General features: G+C 45.8%; 2 protein-coding genes across 6 annotated transcripts in view; one reads left to right on the top strand and one right to left on the bottom strand.

Annotated features, from left to right (window-relative positions):
- Window positions 1-1,914: 1,914 nt before the first annotated feature.
- HEBP2 (heme binding protein 2) lies at window positions 1,915-13,375 on the top strand. The gene is made up of 4 exons (XM_084890694.1): window positions 1,915-2,073; window positions 2,612-2,747; window positions 3,526-3,706; window positions 7,645-13,375. Exons 1-4 carry the CDS (start codon window positions 1,972-1,974, stop codon window positions 7,841-7,843), a joined length of 618 nt encoding a protein of 205 aa, XP_084746820.1. The 5' UTR covers window positions 1,915-1,971; the 3' UTR covers window positions 7,844-13,375.
- The window catches only part of NHSL1 (NHS like 1), a 192,229-nt gene continuing 185,519 nt past the window's right edge, over window positions 12,526-19,235 (bottom strand). For all 5 annotated transcript variants that reach the window (XM_084890650.1, XM_084890652.1, XM_084890651.1 and 2 more), the window contains 2 exons: window positions 18,929-19,061; window positions 12,526-14,637 (listed from right to left, as the gene is read on the bottom strand). In XM_084890650.1, coding sequence (XP_084746776.1) covers window positions 13,941-14,637; window positions 18,929-19,061 — 830 coding nt within the window. In that variant the 3' untranslated portion in view covers window positions 12,526-13,940. The remainder of the gene's footprint in view (window positions 14,638-18,928; window positions 19,062-19,235) is intronic.

Genomic DNA, 19,235 nt, shown 5'->3' with positions numbered 1-19,235 from the left:
AACAAAAACTCACTGTAAAGTAAAATTATATTCTCAATTTTGCAGTCAACTAAGCAATGAGTCACAGCTGTTACTTAAGTTAAAATAAACAGGCGATTTATAAAAAATGTTGAAATTCATTATTTAACCTTTACTAAATAATTCAAAGTTAGCTCTGCATAATAGACTTGATATAAACACTAGGCAGAGTCACATGTCTGCAGGCCACTGCACACTTGCTTGGGCAGGGAAGGGTAAGGAAAAGAGAGGGCATCCATTGCTTAAATAGTACTAGGACCATACAAAGGAATATTATTCAGGAATAAAAAGGAAGGAAATATGTACTGATGCATGCTACAACGCTACAATATGGATGACTACTGAAAACATTACAGCAAGTGAAAGAAGCCAGTCACAAAAGCTCACCTATTATAATGACCCCATTTATTGTATAGGAGATGTCCAGAACAGACCAACCTACAGAGACAGAGGGCCAATCGGTTGCCTAGAGCTGGAGGGTGGGGAGTTGGGGAGTGAGGGCTAAAGGGTATGGGGTTTCTTAGGGAAGGGGGTTGATGACAATGTTCTAAAATATATTGTGGCAGAGATCAACCAAAGGGCATGGCATGTATGCATGTATATAAGCCTAACCAGTGGTCACGGACAACAGGGGGCGGGGGCATACGAGGGGAGGGGTTTGGGATGGAAATGGGGAGATGAGGACAATTATGTGATACCATAATCATTAAATAAATTTAAAAAAAATAAAATAAAATGGATAGTGGCTATTGTTGCACAATTGTGGATATACTAAACACCATTAAATGCACTTTAAATGGGTGAACTCATGATATGTGAAATTGCATCTCAATAAATCTCCTAGAAAAAAAAAAAAAGAATAAATACACCCAAGAGATTTAAAACACACTGGAGTCTAGCCCACCCTTTCTCTTCCTCCCCTCAGTCATCTTCCCTTCCTCTTCTGCTGCCCTTGCCCAGCCTGTTAGTCTTGGTGGGGTGACTCAGAGGTTTGGGCATCCTTGAAGAGGTGAGGTCAATAAAAGAGGGCAACTCAAGGTTCCCTCCAAGCAGGACTGTGGTCCATCTACTTCCTCCAGGGACGGGCACAGGCCACCTTCTGGGTGAGAGGCACTCATCCTTGGCTGGGCCCCTGGGCCAAACCTGCTTGGAGTTCTCTGCCCAGCGGAGAGCCGACAAGGACAGCCGAGTTCAGGGTCGCCAGTGCGCACCCACCTCCCACCAGGAGCAGAGACTCCCTCCTGCCTTTCCCTGGCTGCACCCATGGGTGCAGGCTCTCGCTCACGCCCTCCCAGGAGGAGACCTGTCTGCGGAACCCGCTCCCAGTGCGGGCGGGGCCTTGGGAGAGATTCCCAAACCGGTTCCACCGGAAACCCCGCCAGCCCGCTGCCCGGTCCTTCTCCAACCCCAGCCCCTCTGGCTCCCACACCTCCGCCTGCCAGTTCATTAAAAACACTGGCGAGCCGGAACCGGTTTGGCTCCGTGGATAGAGCGTCAGTCTGCAGACTCATGGGTCCCAGGTTCCATTCCGGTCAAGGGCATGTACCTTGGTTGCGGGCACATCCCCAATATGGGGTGTGCAGGAGGCAGCTGATGGATGTTTCTCTCTCTTCGATGTTTCTAACTCTCTATCCCTCTCCTTTCCTTTCTGTAATATATTAAATAGATAGATAGATAGATAGATAGATAGATAGATAGATAGATAGATAGATAGATAGATAAAGACATAAATAAAACTGGGTGAGGGCGGGGATTGGGGGTTTGGGGGGGGGGGGCGCCGGAACCCCAGCGGCCCTGCAGGCCAGCCTCCAGCCTCCCGCTACAGAAGGGCCCAGCAGGGCGGGGCCGCGCTGCGGGCGGGGAGGAGGCGCGGCCGCGGGGCGGGCGGCGGGGCGGGGACTGGGGACTCGGGGCCCGCGGTGCGCACCGGCTCCTTCCCGGACGGCGCCGCCCATGGCCGAGGAGCAGGAGCCCGGGCCCGGGGCGGCCGAGGGCGCGGAGGCCCCGGCGGTGGAGACGCCGGGCTGGCAGGTCCCCGAGGACGCGGGCGCCCAGGTAGGCGCCTCCCGCGGAGGGAAGCGAGCGGGCCGGATTGGGGGGTTTGGGGGGGGTGGTGGTGGTCTTCGAGCTGATTTGTATAGTGAGGCTGGAGAGTCCCACATAGTTTAGGAAAAAGTACAGTTTTAAAATGTCCGAGCCCCTGAACAAACGGGAAAACTCTACAGGGAGCCACAGCCCAGGTACCGGCCACGTCTCCATTCCTTTGCTTTGCGGGGGGTTGGGGTGGGGAAAAGGAATCAACCTTGTCCCACAGCCCAGGTGGGACCCTCCGGGCCGAGGGGCCCTTACGGATGCTTGTTCTTAACTCGAATTGGGCTGACTCCCCATCTCCATCACCCACCCCCGCCCACCCCGCAGCCCGGTGGCGAGCCGAGGGGGAGGGGCCCTGCCCGGCCCTCAGGAGCCCGACCCAGCGGCCGGACCCAAGTGGGCGCAGCCCCTAAACAGGACCCAAACCCAGGCCCCGGCACTGTTGCACCTGGCGTCCTGCCTTTTTTAGAATGGCTTCCCCAAGCTTTCTGTTCCATGTTAGCCCGAAAGTTACGAGATCCGACACTACGGACCAGCCAAGTGGGTTTGCACCTCCGTGGAGTCCAGGGACTGGGATTCCGCCATCCAGACCGGCTTCACCAGGCTGACCAGCTACGTCCAAGGCAAAAACGAGAAAGGTGAGGGCAGTCTTCCTGGTAATTGCAGACGGTGGTGGAGTCCCCTGGCTATTCTTGAGTTTGAGCTTATGAAGGCAATCCAATTTAGAAGAGAAAAATAACCAGATCAACAGAGACTTACTGTTTTTCAGCCTCTCATCCTGGACTGAGCCGGGCCTCTGTCACTAGTGTTGGGTCCCTTTTATGGCTGATCCTGGACTGCTGGGTGAGAGACATCAGGAGGCTGGTCAGAGGGAGGAACACAAGACCCAGAGTCTCAAGCCTGAGCTTGTGGTTCCGACTCTGAGGCTGTTTATGTTCCAGTAGGTCGTTGGCCAATGGGGCTTCAGCTTCCGAATTGTAAAAATAAAGAATGACTGGACGATGTGATCTCTCATCTTCCCTGCTATCCCTAAACCTTTAGAATGTAGCAACCAAAAATATTAATAGTACAGAAAGCGCTTAATGTGGGCAGTGGATAACTGAGTCACTTTGGTCTTAATTTTGAACGGTGGACGTTATCTTAAAGGCAAATACAGGCTGGGGCAAAAGTAAGATGGCAGGTGCTTGCATGGAAAAATAGTACAATAATTAATAAATAACGCAAGAATAAACTCTGTTTTGCACGCTCGCGACGGTAACACTGCTTTTGCCTCTCCCTGTATTTATGCCAATAGCATAAAGTAAATCAAGACACCCGGATCCCAAAACAATAGGTGACGTTTAAAAAGTAGTGGTAAATTCCCTACATTTGCTTTCATGCTCTCCTTTTGTTTAAATGTGTATTTTTACGGCGCAGAGATGAAAATGAAGATGACAGCTCCCGTGGTGAGCTACGTGGAGCCGGGCTCGGGGCCTTTCAGCGAGTCTACCATTACCGTTTCCCTGTACGTCCCCTCTGAGCAGCAACCCGATCCGCCCAGGCCCTCAGAGTCGGATGTCTTCATTGAAGACAGAGCCGCTATGACTGTGTTTGTGCGGTAAGTGGTAGGTAATTTATAGCCCTGCTGACTGCTGGTGTCACCGTCCTGCCCTCTGTTCAGCTCTGATGCAATTTCAGGAGGCTTTTCACCCTTCCACAAGGACAGGCTGATGCGTTTTTATGGCGTTTTCCCTCTGGCTTATTTTAAGTAGGTTACCAAGGGTCTGCTGCAAAATCTAATCAGAATTCAGTTAACGCAGAGTCTGTTGCATACCTCCCACAAATCGACACAATGCAAATTATCTCCCCCACCCCCAAAAAGCATAAGCTTACCTGCCATCTAGGTAAGCCTGAACAAAAATCCCTTAACTCGCAACTTCTAGGTCCTGATGACCCCAAACTCTTACCGTTTGCTCCCCAGTACAAGGGATGGCTGCTGCCTCCTGAGGTTATTCCCTCTGCTAGTTCATGGGTTCTTTTTTACTTTTTCAGACTTCTAATACCTGTGGCACTCATGTCTTATATTAAATTCTCTGTTGAAATTTGATCACAGTACATGATAATAACTCATATTGGAGTCCCTTGCTCTACCACCAACCTGTTACAGGAATCTGTGTCTCTGCTTCCTCACCTCCCACGTATACTCAAACCACCACCGTCTGCTGCAGCCCACACCCTCTCCATGGAACTGCTCTTGCCACCTTCCCCAGTGTACCTGCATTTGTTACGTAACAGTCCCTTCCCAGGGTTCTCTGCAGCCTTTGTGTGCTGACCAGTCTGTTCCCTGATACTTGTCCATCCTATAACTCAAAGTGTTGCTCTATTGTCATTCCTCTCCTCCTCGTCCACTCCTCACCCCGAGAATCACTGTTGATGCCTATTATTGATGCTCATGTCAAAGCAGGCTTGCTCTGGGTGATCTATTCACAACACCTCAAATACCTGTGTCAAATACCTGTGTCAAATTTAATGTCTCCGAGTTCCCTACTTGTTGGCCATTTCCATGTGGGATAGGGGTGGGGGTCAAACTGAACAGCTCTAAAAACAAGCCTTTCCCCAATTCCCAACTTGCATGGGCAGTGATCTAACAATGCCTGCGTCAGTCAAGGGCCTCCACATCCTGACAGCCTCCCCAGCAAGGACCTCCATGATCTTCACCCTCTTCCCGGGCCCCTTCCCCTCAGAAAGGATTGTGATTCTGTTCCCCTCTGTCCTTCCTCATTGTTACTTCCTCAGTCTTCCTCTTACAGGGACCACACCTCAGTCATACTTTGCTGAGCACAGTGGCTGACAAGGCACTCCCATGTCTACTGATCTCGGATCTTGTCTACTGATCTCGGATCTTGACTATTCCACTTCAGTAGCCTCCCAGCTCTTCTCTCTTGCCCCACCCTGGAACTCATGCTTTTCTTATAACAGCGGCAGCAAAAGCCCCAACCTGTCACTCCATTCAAAATTCTTTGTTGGTTTCTTCTTGCTTCAGGGTGAAATTTGAGTTGTTCAGTCACATTGCACACAGTGCCTTTTATAATGTGTCCCAACCCTGTCTCCCCCGACACATTGCATTCCACTGATGTTCCCACTCTTCCCAGAGCGGATAATGTTCTTCCCCATCTCTTTACCTTTGACATCAGCCAACTTCCTAGACTTCCCTTGCCCAGGTATCTGCACTTGGAAACTGTGTATAATCATAAAGCACCTACCTAACTCACAGGGTTGCCATGATTAAATGAGTGAATGTACATAAAATACCTAGAGCATGGCATGACTTCTAGCTTCCTCTTTCTTCTCTTTCTGGAGAGCCCACGGCCATCCTCTAGGACTCAGAATGGCACCTCGGCTGCAGTAACTTACTCTGTCCATAACCTTCGGCTCCAGGCAAGGCAGGTGGGTGGGGGGAGGCTTAGTGTGTTTGTTTATGGAACAGAGCATGGATAGATCATTGGAGAACAATATGTATTCAGAGAACAGAAGGTGATTTCTAATTAGGGGCTTCAAGATTGGATTTCACAGAAGTAGGACCTGAAAACAAATTTCCTGTAGGCAGAACATTCTAAGAGTTAGCTATTATGAAAGAAAGTAACAATTTAAAAGACAAACTATTTCTTAACACATGGTTCAGAATTATCAGTCAACATGCTGAAAATTATAGAACAGTTTTATCAATTTATCTTCAATGTTTTATATACAGGTGCACACATAGATTCCTACACTTATTCAATAAGATTTAAACATATATATATATATATATATATATATATATATATATAATTGATTTTTCACAGAGAGGAAGAGAGAGGGATAGAGTTAGAAACATTGATGAGAGAGAATCATCGATCAGCTGCCTCTTGCACACCCCCTACTAGGGATGTGCCCGCTACCCGGAATCGAACCTGGGACCTTTCAGTCCGCAGGCCAACGCTCTATCCACTGAGCCAACTGGTCCCGGCTTATTTAATAAGATTTAAAGGAGACTGCATGCCAGCAATGATTCTAGGTGCCTGACATTGAGTAAAATAGACATGTACCCTTTTTTTGTACCCTTGAGAGCTTCCATCTTATCTGAAGAAGGGTGGGACTGATCATTTCCTTGGCACACTGATGATAAAACGTATGCTAAAGAAGGCATATAAGGAACATATTCCCCATGTTTCCTATTCTTAACCATCAAAATCAAATGCATCATGTTTCCAGCAACTCAGCTAAGTCTGTGTCATGTCATGATTTAAACTCAGGATAGTTTTGCTTCTATACTTTAAAATCTATGATTTAAATTTTATTATTTTTCCCCACTTAAAAAAAAATCTTTTTAAAACATATGCTTTTATTGATTTTAGAGAGAGAGGGAGATGGAGAGAGAGAAACAATTGGTTGGCTGCCTCCTACACACACACACACACACACACACACCCCATCCCCTTACAGGGGATTGAGCCCAAAACCCCATGTATGTGCCCTGACCTGGAATTGAACCGCCTCTCAGGGCACAGGATGGCACCCAACCAACTGAGCCGCACTGGCCAGAGTTTTGTTTTTTTTCTCTCTCTTTTCCAGCTCCTGCTTTTCTTTTTAATTTAAATATTTTGACTGTCTGTTCTTCCCCATCCCAAACCTCCCATGTATCCACTCAGATCTGACCAAGTTACTTTTCTGCTCAACATCCTTTTAAGAATAATCTCCAAAGGTCTTAGGATGATGATATACAAGGTTCTTCCTTCCGGCTGAGCCGCACCTTCCTGAGTCCACACGTTGTGCCTTGCTATGAAAACACTTTGCAGTTTGGGACTTCTGTTCTTTTTCGTATCCCTCCCAGCAAAACACCCTCCCTTCCAGACCCAACTCAGTTCACAGCCCTGATCTTGATTTAATCACGTACTCAGAGTCCCTAAGCACTTTGGTCCTGTCTCTGTTAAATCTCTTCTCAAGCTATAGAGAGGGAGCTACCAAAATGTTTGTCTCTTGCTTCAGACTATAAGTTAATAGGGTCAAAACTACATTATATTCATCCATCAATTAGTGCCTGTCCTTTGCCCAAGGAGAGGAAGAAAGGCAAAATGTTCTAGAGAAAATTGCAAGTCTGGGAGAGAGGCTTCGGAGTGGCTTTCTATGGGGGCCTCTGGCCAGCAGCAGCATTAGGAGCTAGTTAGAAACCGTACAGACTCTCAGGCCTCTCCCAGACCTCCTGAATCTACATGTCAGCAAGATTTGTGTGCACATTAAAGTTTGAGAAGCAGAGTTAGAGGATGGGAAGTGTGAATTCCAGATCTACCTGCCAGCAGCTGGCCCGGATCCCTCCTCCTGGTTCTCCTTCTCGGTGTGTGGAGATGATACTGAGAGCAGGAACTAGAGGAAGGGATGGCTGGGCTCAGGGGCTGAGCAGATGGAGCTTTGATGCTGGACTTTATCCAGCTTCATTGTATCAGCTCCTGGTTTTCTTTTCAGACTGCTGGTGTGGGTACTAAAGCCACTCATGGTTATTTACGTTCTCCTTTGTAGGTCTTTCGATGGATACTCTAGCGCCCAAAAGAATCAAGAACAACTTTTGACATTAGCAAGCATTTTGAGGGAAGAAGGAAAAGTTTTCGACGAAAAGGTTTACTACACTGCAGGCTACAACAGTCCTTTCGATTTGCTTAATAGGAATAATGAAGTGTGGTTGATTCAGAAAAACGAACCCTCCAAAGAAAATGAATGAGAAAATGAAGAGAAATAGCTTTGCCAGGGGCTGAACTTTAATATAGACATCAACATATCTAGAAGTAAAATGTGTGTCTAGTACCTTCTCCTTGAGAGTACACATATGACTTGAGCCTATTTCCAATGTGCCTTTTTAATGCTTGAAGCTTTATCAGGATACACAGATATTAGGGGACAACAATCTATGAACATGGAAATTGTCATTGCCCTGGGGGTCTTTAGTTCCATGAGGCTCCAGGGAAATGTCATGCTACCTCCTCTTCTTCTCTATCATAATCATGTTGCTTTTTTCTACTGGATTCGTGTCAATTGGATGTTATCCCCTCCAGATAATAGCAATAAAAATATTAAAGCTCTACCTTGTGTGGCACTACTGTACTGTTCAGCGTAGAGAGGTGAAGTTAGGGTTGGACACAAAGAATTAAACTGTCCCTTTGCAGCTGCTGTTACCTTCTGTTGATTCCTCCTCCTCATCTGCCCAAACTCACACAGTACCCAAAAGTTTTGATAATATTTTGTGGCAAAGATTAAATTTATAAGATTAGGGACTTTCTATCCAAGTTGGATATTCAGTAAAGGTATGTTTTTCCTGAACAAATGTATACAAACATATAATTTTAAAATTCACTTTAATTTTTAAGTGATTTCATGTCGTCTTTCTGGAGGTCATGGAATAGTGACTAATAAAAGAGTGGGGTGCCCCAAAATCAAGGAGGTTAACATTGTCACCTGTGTTGGAAACTGCTTGTCCTGGGAAGATGTCACATTCAGGTGCCTGGAATCCTGTTGTGGGGGAAAGGCATTAGCTTTGCTGTGGGCTCCTGGAAGATGATCATTGCAAGCTGGACCTCAGTAACATCCAATAATTAGAGCTTCCCATGAATGACACTTGTTCCATTTCCCAGCACTGGGTGGTTTAAGTGGGGAAACACATGATCATTTACATAGGAGATCTGAGTATCCAATGGATGGGAGGGTGGGGCCAGAGGATGCTTAAGGTCCTTTCAACCCCAACATTATATACTATCTCTTAAAATTGATCTCCCTAATATTGATACAACCGACTAACATACCTGCAGTTAGCTCTGGATTGCCTTCTAGGTATATCATCCCAAGTGCTTTACCTGAATCACCAAATCCAATGCTGTGTGCCACATTGCATCATCTCTATTTTGCTGATGAGGACACTGAGGCACAGATGCTAGGTCACATGCCTCAGATGAAACTAAGGATAGAGGCCGATTGGAGTCCAGGCAGCTGACTCATTGGTCCATGCTGTTAACCACTATGCCCACTGGCAGGTAGCGGTCAAGAGTAGTCTAGGACCGTCTGGAGGTGTTCTTGCATATCACATGCATAATCACATCCATATCATGATGATAACTTCAGACATACCTTTTAGACTAATTTTTGATAGAAAGCTAGATTTCTGGTTCTGGAATTATTATGGGAATAAATTTTAAAATCCCAGGCAATTATTTTCCAAAGGTAATAAATCTGTTTACATTGACAATTGATTCTCTGCATGTTTATGCTTGCCAAAAAGACACAAAAATTCTTTTTTAGCTCATTTACGGTCCCCAACTAGAGACTACCCTCTAGCCCTCCTGACGAATGTCCACAATACCAGCCCCTAATGGTAAGAGGTAACTATTTCAACACTCCCTCTACAGTCCTATATAAAATAGGCTTCTCTTATGCAATAAATATCACTTTAAATAAGAGAAGCATATTTCTGGTCACTCAGATATTGTTTGAATCTGAAAAGTGTTCAATAAAAAAGCAATTTCATACTATTGAAATCCCACTATCCCATTTTCCCTTCCTCTCCCATAATGCATAAACCAAAACATTTTCCAGCCCTGATCAATCCGAGAGTAATTTTCATGGCAGTGAGTCAGTTATTGTAATGATGTATGTAGGTGGCATGATTACATGGTATCCCTTATGTCAACTTTTGAGATTTTTATTCTTGTACCTGTAGGAAATTCATATCTAGACCTTTTCTTAAGCTAAACCTTGCATCTTTGCTGCTGGTCTAATTCGTGCTCCACACATTAGCCTTTCCTTTCCTCATCAGGCTCTCGCTCTCCACACACTCTAATCACTCTCATGGACCACAACCCACCAATGGAATGTGTAGCTTGTAAACAAGGCTAAGAACCCAGCCAAGTTACATAATTCCCTTCTTAAAAACCTTTGTTATTCTCCGGTACTACAAAACAAAATCCTAATTTTTTTTTTTTTTAAATGACATACCAGGCCCTCTGCATTCTTACTCTAGGTGGCCATTCCAGTATCACACCCCACTGTTTTACTAGAGACTTCTTTTAGCTACACGGCTTCCTCTAAACACTTTGGCTCTGTGTCCTTGCTCAGGTTGTTTCTTCAGTCTGGCATGACTTCTGCCAACTCCCTATGCTTGGTGAGCTCCTCATCTGTGCAGTCTTACCTCAGGTTCACCACAGCCAATGCCTTGCCCACCCCCTTAAGTCAGAAGCCGTGGCATCTTCCTCTGAGAACCATCTCTCTCTCCTGTGAAGTCAGTGAAAAATACTCACCAGGTGAGCCTGGAGATGGACAGCCGAGGTGTTCTCACTGACCAGGCTCCTCTGCCTTCCACACCCTGTGGCTTCGTCCTTACTGGAGCTTCAGTTTGCAAGAGCCCTGTTCCTCCTCCAGCTTCCCACCGTTCTAGGGAGAAGAGGGGGAAGGAAACCACAAGAGGAATGGCACCTGCATGAGGAAAGCAACTTCCCAGACAACAGTGGGGGCGAGGGGTCTGGCGGTCCAGGTGGGCGCACTGCCAGCCTGAGCCAATTCCATGTGTTCTGTTGGTGAAGAGAATGCATACCGGCTGGGGTCCTGGCCGGATTTGCCTTGAATGTTCTTCCCTTTCCTCTCCTCCCTCGCTGATCTGTTCTATAGGGTAGTCCATTGTTGATGCCTCTCTTCACTAGGTTTGAAGTTCCTTCAGCTTTCTCATCCAAAGTTTTCTATCTTAGAACTTCCTCATCCTCATCTAGGGTATTTAATAAAGAGCTTTTTTTATTTTTTCCATTGCTGAACACACAACTACACACTTGCTCTAGTCTTTGTTCTGTAAATAAAGGTGGGCCCGTGTGGAAGGTAGTTTAAAGCAACTTACTGAAAGAAACTAGATTATAGTAACTGAATAGCTTATTACAAAAAGAGAGACCTCAAAAATCAGGTCCATGCTTTATCCAAAACTCCCAACCCCCAACAATATCCTAATAGCTGCCAAAGTATCCAGACTTGCTCATTTCATGACAGAACTGCAGCAATACACACAATTATTCATATTCACTTAATGGACAGAAAACACACTCAGACCCAATAAAGCCAATCCCCAGCTTCACCTGGCCTCCCAGGAGGCCACCAGAGCTGGGTGTGGTGGTGGGTGGGAAGTAAGAGGTACAGAAACACCACCTTTCTTGTCATTGTGATCCTCCACAAACATATTGACTCATGCACACACGAGAAGCAATGGCTCCAATCAATATTCTTTAGGAACAGGAGGGCAGAAATCAGGCCCAAGTTGAGGCTGCTTCCAACGGACAATCCAAATAGGTATTAGTTTCTCTCCCAACTTTTAGAAAAACCAGAGTGGAAATCATTTAGGCCTGGGGCTTCTGTCTATGACTATCTGGCACGTAAGGTCTCAGGGCAGAAGGAAAGGTCAACTCTACCCTCATTCAGTGTTTAAGTATGATCTGCTCTGGCCCCGAGGAATACAGAGTAAAACTAAAGATGCCCAGTGGTTCAGGAAGGAATCTAGATGCTTGTTTCCCTGTATGTCATCCATCTCTCCACATCACATCATCGGGACTACCAGTCAATACAATATTCACATTTTCTTCAGAAGTCCCTGGGACATCGTTGGGAGTTGTTTTCCCAGATGTCCTCTGAGATGGCACCATCCAGAGTCTAGGATGTTCTAACTCCTCTCTGTTGGGTCCCACCTCCCACGGGCACCATCTGGTCTTCACTCCTCTTCTGTTTGCATCCAACAAAGCACTCAGCAGCTCTGCACATTATTAAAAAACCCATGTACTCACAAAAGGAAATAATGTTCAAATATTTCCTTTGCAATTGTTTCATTCAAAGCAAATTAAAAACCTAATATATTTTCCTTTAAAAATGGGTTTTTTAAAGAAGTTTTATAATTAGTGTTGATGTTGCTTATCTTACCCTCAACATATATGATTTGTATATTAAGTTCAAGTTCTCTGATAGCCATGTACATTCTAATCTTTTCTAGCTATCTATGAGATTTCATGTCCAAAAGCCAACACTACTTTTCTAAAATTCAGAAGAAGAAAAAAGTCCTTGTTCCCAGTGTACTAGACAATTGCTCCAACAGGTAAAAAGTCCTTTGCTTTTGGCCAAATGTCAGGTCTTGATTTCTATTGTGTGAAACGAAGTGTTTGGTTTTTTTTTCAGAGAATGGAAGAAACCTTAATTCTTTAGAGTGTTTTTTGTTTTTGTTTTGCTTTTGTCTCGAAGATGTGTCTAAAGTGGGCATCTGATCCTTATGATGATTTGGCCTGTATGGTCCAACTTTGAGATGATATTTTCACATCAGGGAAGATGACATTGGGCAGCTGTCTTGTATGTAATCTAAGCATCTCAGCATTGCCACCTTATGTCCCTCTAATAAAGAAGACAAGACACCGATTTTATTTCACCAACAAATCAAGTACATGGCAGTCGGAAGGGCATGGGGGGGGGGAGGGCACAAGAACATGACATAAAAATAAATACACACGTTTTCCCATGTCTAAAAGTGTTAAATTCTAACTAAAGAAGATTGGGAGGTAATTACCCAACTCAATTATTTATTTAAAAAAATATATAAAAACACACAAACCATGTGATGCAAAAAAAATCTTTTTAATCTAAAAACTCATTTCCCAGGGCCAATTCATTGCCAAGCCCTACCAATTTTTATCAGTTTATTAGACTAACAAGAGCTATTCAGCATTTTTGTCAAAGTAAGATAATATATAATAGATTTCGATAAAACCTTTCTCAGTGAGGATATGGTACTGCAGGCAGTTCAAGGAAAAATAGCCATAACTTTTTCTTTGGTGTAATCAAAAGGATATCCAAAAGTTAGCAAATGTTGACGTTTCAAGTGGTAAGAAATTGCCAAACGTAAGTTTAAACTCTGGTAAAAAACAGTTGTACAAGGAAAAGCTCCACCCACAGTTCTGTAGTGCAAGTTTTCAAATTTCATTCTGAAAAATAAGTTTATTTCATTAGCAGAACACAAGTTGCAGCAGTGTATCACTCGCTCCTCTGCCTTCTCTCACCCTCTCTGCATGTGCACACCCTCATTTCAGTTCTCGAAGGTCCTTGCTAGAAAGGAGGACATTCATTTAAAAATCACCCATGTTTCTAAACATCGGGCTGAGAGTGGTGTCTGTGGCTGCAGGGCAGCAGGCTCCGACCACTTCCACATGTTTGTCATTTTTACAAAAAAAGAAACAAAAGCCTTTTTCCCCCCCAGAAAAAAGTACCTGAACCAATTAGTCACTTAGCCCTTTCCCTACCTTTCGGGTTCACCATGAGAGCACACCTGTGCATATACCCATGCGTTCTGTGCACTCAGAACCAGCAAATCTACCGCCTCGTTCTCCAAGAGCGGTCCTCTCCCTTCCAGAACCCACTCATTTCCAAAACACACTTTCAAAGCATCACCACCTAGTCCAGAAATCTCCATTACGTTGTGTCTTTTCCCCTCCTATATCTGTACATGTTGTGTGTCTATTTTTTTTAAACATAAAAAGTGTTCAAAATGCACACATACACACCTGTTCACACACACCCAACATTTAGGAAAAAAAAAAAAAAAATCTTCCCCAGGAAGCACTTTCAGAAGTTAAGCTTCTACTTGCTTTTAAGCCACAGGGCAAGTGCCAAGTGAGTCCTCAGGGACCCTCACCCACTGCAGGCATGGCAGCGCCCGGGGCCACGGCACGCACACGGGTGGGACCCCTGGGCAGACAGTGGAGGGTTCCTCGGGCTTCCTGGAGCGGTGGGTTGTCACCTGGGAGATCCCATTCTTGCCCCTAACTCGCTTCCCTCAGGGGACCCCCGCACTGTTCCAATGGGCCCCTGCCCTGGGCACCGGCTGTCCCGTCTGCGGGGCCACATTGCAGGCTGCCCCCAGCCATGTCATCCCCCACCAGTCCGTCCAGGGAACAGCCCCTGGCAGCGCCCAGGACACGGCGAGCCCTGGTGTCCGCAGGCTCCGTGGCCTCCCCTTCCCCTTCGGAGATGACGGTCATGGGGCTGCTCTGGATGCGGTTCCGCAGGCTGTACCGGCTGCTGGCCGCGGAAGGCGGGGTTCGACTGCGGCCGTACCGGGGGCCGGAAAAGGACAGACTCCGAGGCATCAAGCCTTCGTTCCTGGCCCACTCCTCCTGGGCCCTTCGGCTCTTGCTCGGGGAGCAGCTGGACGGGCTGTCGGGAGCGTCGGGCGCAGGCTCCGACCTCGACCTCTGGAACCTAGGGTCTGTGTTCTTGAGCATCTCGGCCGCGGACATGCGGGCGCTGGTGTCTGACCGGCTCCCCTTTTTCAGCAGCAGAGCCTTGAAGTTGTCGCTGCTGGTGCTGCTCTTGCGGACGCTCCTCTGGATCGATCCCACCTGCTTTGGGGAGGCCAGGCTGGGGGCGGCGCCTGTGGGAGTCACTGGCGGGGAGGGAGAGTGGTTCCTGGCGTGGTCGTCCTCAGAGTCTTTACGGCCAAGGACTTTCCTCTTGGATCTGAGATTTAAAAACATTAAGATAAAGGCTAATTCCAAATGGGCCACTGGATGTCAGCCACAGCCACCCTGCTTATCTTACCGCACATTCAGGTAACCATTTATGTAATCCTCCAACACCCATGCATGCACAAGAATAGTTCATTGTATTTGCCATGTGTGCCCATGACCCAGCTATACTTACTAACTTACTAGAGGCCCGGTACATGAAAATTTGTGCAGGGTGTGTGTATGTGTGTGTGTGTGTGTGTGGGGGGGGAGGAGGGTCTCCTCAACCCGGCCTGCCCCCTCTCACAGTCCGGGAGCCCTCAGGGATGTCCTACTTGATGGCTTAGGCCCGCTCCCTGAGAAATCCTGATTGGATTTTATGGTGCTGGCAATGAAAAGGCCTAACAGATAAGCCAATTCCCAGAATATCCTGTCCCCTCTACCAAGAAGGGCCCCCACCCAGGTTCTAGAACAATCCTACAAGAATTTTTCATAAAACCTGTCTTCCTTGGCTCTTACTGGGCCATTTGTCAACTCCTAGAAGTCCAATGGTCCAGAAAACAAAAGCAAACCGCCCACACCACATCCTGTTTTGTGACTCATGTCAGTGAACTTCTAGATGATCAAGAAAATCATGAGAGGGGAAAAGTAAAATGTTTCCTACCTCAGTCACTAAGAACCTCCCTGTTCCATGTGCTTTCTGCTGAGAGCGAGTCAGAGATAATAAAGCAGACGAGCCAAGTGGCCCCTTGCTGGTCTTTTCATAACAACAGCTCAGGGCGCCAGGAATCCTTTAGCCAAGTACAGGTGGACTTGCTTTAAGGACACATGGTACATCTGATGAGTAAAGATGTGGGGATATTTCCTTTTCTGCTATAAAATTCTAGAATACGCAGCAGGGAAAGGTTGGGAGGGTGTGCTATCTGTACACACAGATCAAGGGTTGAACATGAGCACTACCAACTTCTAGCTGTGTGACCTTGGACCATTACTCATCTACACTGCACCTCGGCGTTCATACTTGTCAAAGGGGGATGATGGTATCAGCCTCACAGGTTTGTGAGGATTCAATGTGATAAGGAATCCATGGAGTCACGTGGACCTGGGTTCACTCCCATTGCTTAAAGCGACCTTGTTCATTACCTTGGGCAGCTTAAAGTTTCTGATCCTGTTTCCTATATGGAAAAGGGGAATTAACAGCAGAAAGCACATAATTTATTGATCCAGATGGATGCAACGCCAGCCACAAAATGTCAGGCACAGAGAAGGTGCTTAATAAACCTTAGAGTGTCTCTTAGGAAAATATAATTTCCCTTCCTGCCTCTAGGTCAGGCTTCAGTGCTGTTGTCATGTGACCTGCACAGCAAGACATGGAGGAGGGTGGGCCATGAGGGCCGTCCTGGGTTTGATGCTCCCAGGGTCCTCTCCATGCTTCTGGCCAAAAAGGAGCCACCAAAATGGAAAACAGGAAGTAGTAAGGACCCAATTCCCAATTTGGAGGCTGAAAGGTGGCCAGACCTGATGTGTCACCAGCCCCTTTGGGAATGCAGAGCCTGCCTATGATATCTAGGTTCAATGGTCCTGCTCAGATGTCAATAAAAGCAATGCTCTAGAGCAGTGGTTGGCAAACTCATTAGTCAACAGAGCCAAATATCAACAGTACAACGATCGAAATTTCTTTTGAGAGTCAAATTTTTTAAACTTAAACTTCTTGTAACGCCACTTCTTCAAAACAGACTCGCCCAGGCCATGGTATTTTGTGGAAGAGCCACACTCAAGGGGCCAAAGAGCCGCATGTGGCTCAAGAGCTGCAGTTTGTCAACCACAGTTCTAGAGTAAGTTAACGAGGGACTGACAGAAACCACAGAAATACTAACATCTCAGAATTGCAGAGCTGGAAAAGACTTTAGGTGGTTTGGTCTGACCAGAGAAGGTACCTGAGGTCTAAAGAGTGAAGTCACAGAGCTTCACTCTTTAGACCCATTTTTGCAGGTACTGGTCTGTGATATTGTTTTTTATTTGGTTTTTCAACGAAGAGAATGTGCCAAGTGCCACACAACAACCCACAGCCATCCTTGATTAAAGCTATGGCCTTTAACTGCAGATTCAGAATTAAGGGAAGGAATGGAAATTTATAAAAAGTAGTGGTGTTTTTCAACAGCTGCCCTCTAAAGTGAGAATTAAGTCTAAATATCTGAATGCTCTGCTTTTATGTTGTGTGCATATTTTAAAAGAAGGTGGCTGTAAAAGGCGCTTAAACAGTTAACTCCGGCTTGAAAACTAATTACTTCAATGAATATAAAAATTTCACACCTCAACTGGTGTGCTACATGTTCCATCTGGCTTCCAATCTGAAGTGAATTTATTTGCATTCTAAAACTTGAAAGCTGTGTTTCAATTTAGATATTCTTACTTTGAACTATTAGCTTGGGTACTGAAGGGGATATAAAATAAAGCCCTAAAAACCACGAACTTTAGGTGGGTTTGGATTATGTCCGCTAATGTACTGCCTGTGCTAACATGAAAACCGGCACGTGTCCTTGCTCTTTCTTTGCAATCCCATCCTGCGTGGACTTGAGGGCTACCATGTGCACACAGGCTAATTCAGACAGGCCAAGTCCCACATCTGCTGTCAGCATAATTATGATTACGCTCTCGATATAATTCTCTAGTAGAAGAAACCTCAAATTTTTCAGGGCCTCAAGAAGGTTGCTAAAATAAAATATAGGAAAGATCTCTGGCATATTTTTAGGACAAGCCTGCTGTAATTTGGGCCCACAACAGTTGGGTTCTCACTGAGACCAAGTATTTAGTACACAGAGCGGCCAGGCACCACTTCCCTGCGGACTGCCGTTATAAATACATACGCCTGGACACTGAGCAACCCGGTGCATTCCATACCACACGAAAGCTGTGGAGTCCCGGAACAACTTCCAAACAGTTAAATACCAATTGGTTTCATTTAATTCAGAAAGTATTTATTGAGTGCTTCGTCTGTATCTCGCATGGACAGACTTAGAAACATCTGTGTAAGCCGCTACACATGCCATTAAAGTTGATTGCATCATTGTTTGTTTCCCTGGTTCAAGAATTAATTTGGTAAACTAGCTACCTTTTTATTCCTAATGATATCAAAGAGAACAGCCAGCCAATGTTAAAGGAACAGTCTGTGGCGTCTTTTGGGACATTATACTGTCACTAGGGCCAGGAGGTAAAAAATATAATTCTTCACCAACACCTTAATTCGCCAGCTTGTTTTTTTCCCCCCTCCCAAATTAGGTGTTTATGTGTTGCATAAGGAATTTCAGATAGGGACAGCACTATGCTTTTCATCATATGCAATCGTTTTTGTCCTATTCCAAGAATTGGGAAAATGGTCCTACACAAGGTTAGGCACACAATCAGGATTTTCTGTTTCTGGAGGGAAAAAAAGAGACTTGATTCAGGGCAATACAAGACTTTGGAAGCATAAGGGCATGTGTACGAATGAACTGAAAATACTGTGGTGAAGAAGTCTAGGAAAAAGCAACGGTTTTATACAGAAAGTACTTGCACATATATAATCTTTATAGTTTTACAATGTTGTGAGAGTACTTGGTGGTTTACAACCAAAAAAAATAGGCAACAAATAAAACTTTAGTGTTAAGTCCTATTCACTCAAGTTGACCACATGTAAAAAGTATAAATAGTACAGTTGTTCTATTAAAAACAGTTGTTCTTTATGTTTTCAAACCCAATAATCTCTGATGCCAGTAGGTGGCACTAGCAGCATATTGTAAAACAAGTAGATTTAATTCCTTTTGCTCCTGCTTAAAAAAAGATGTACTCTTTAACTGAAACGTGTAAGCAGCCAAAGGAATTGCACTCTAAAATCCTGGTTTTTCTGTGACATAAACAATAACAATGCTGCGCCATTAGGAAAATTCCTGTCCTAGAGCGCTAGCGACTGTGCATCTTAGGTCCACAGAACAAGCCTTCCTCCCCGGGACTGGACCAGGGCTGCTCTCATCCCACTCTTAAACACCCTGTCAGATGACTGACACGCTGTGTTCCTGGCCAGCAAGAGCAGAGCTGAGCAGAGGCATCACCCTGAGCCTCTGATCCCCCCCGTGTCATCATAAAAATTAATGGAACACAGCAACACAGAAACAAAAACGTAGAAACACAGGAAAACAAGTCAACAACCCAGTTAAGGAGACCTAACTGGGAGACAGAAGAAACCTCAAGAAAGAAATCTAAATCGAGGAACCCTTTGGAAGAGGGGGACTCAAAAAGGAGAAGGCAATGTGAGGAGTTCGGGGTACCTGTGAATGGCCGCGAAGAGGTCTTCGGTGGTCCGGGGTCTGCTGGGGGTCATCACCTCATCGCTCCCTTCCTCCTTAAGGAAGTCAAAGACCTCTGGGGAAGAGTCAGCTGCCTCGGTCTCCGGCACCCGGGCTGTGGAGAGGCAAGCAAGCAAACACAAGATTCACAAACGACTTGAATTTCAGTCCTGAGCCAACCTCCCAGTACGCATCCCTGTCATTCCTGACAACGTGAGAACCGCAGGGATGCGCCATGGGGTCTGTAGCCTGATATTTTATAAGGATGGGGAGCATGCTAGCCAAAGCT

The sequence above is a fragment of the Pipistrellus hanaki genome, assembly GCF_964339955.1.
Source record: "Pipistrellus hanaki genome assembly, chromosome: 7".
Lineage (NCBI taxonomy): Eukaryota > Metazoa > Chordata > Mammalia > Chiroptera > Vespertilionidae > Pipistrellus > Pipistrellus hanaki.
The sequence above is the reverse complement of the archived record's forward strand: the minus strand, read 5'-3'. Positions and strand labels throughout refer to the sequence as shown.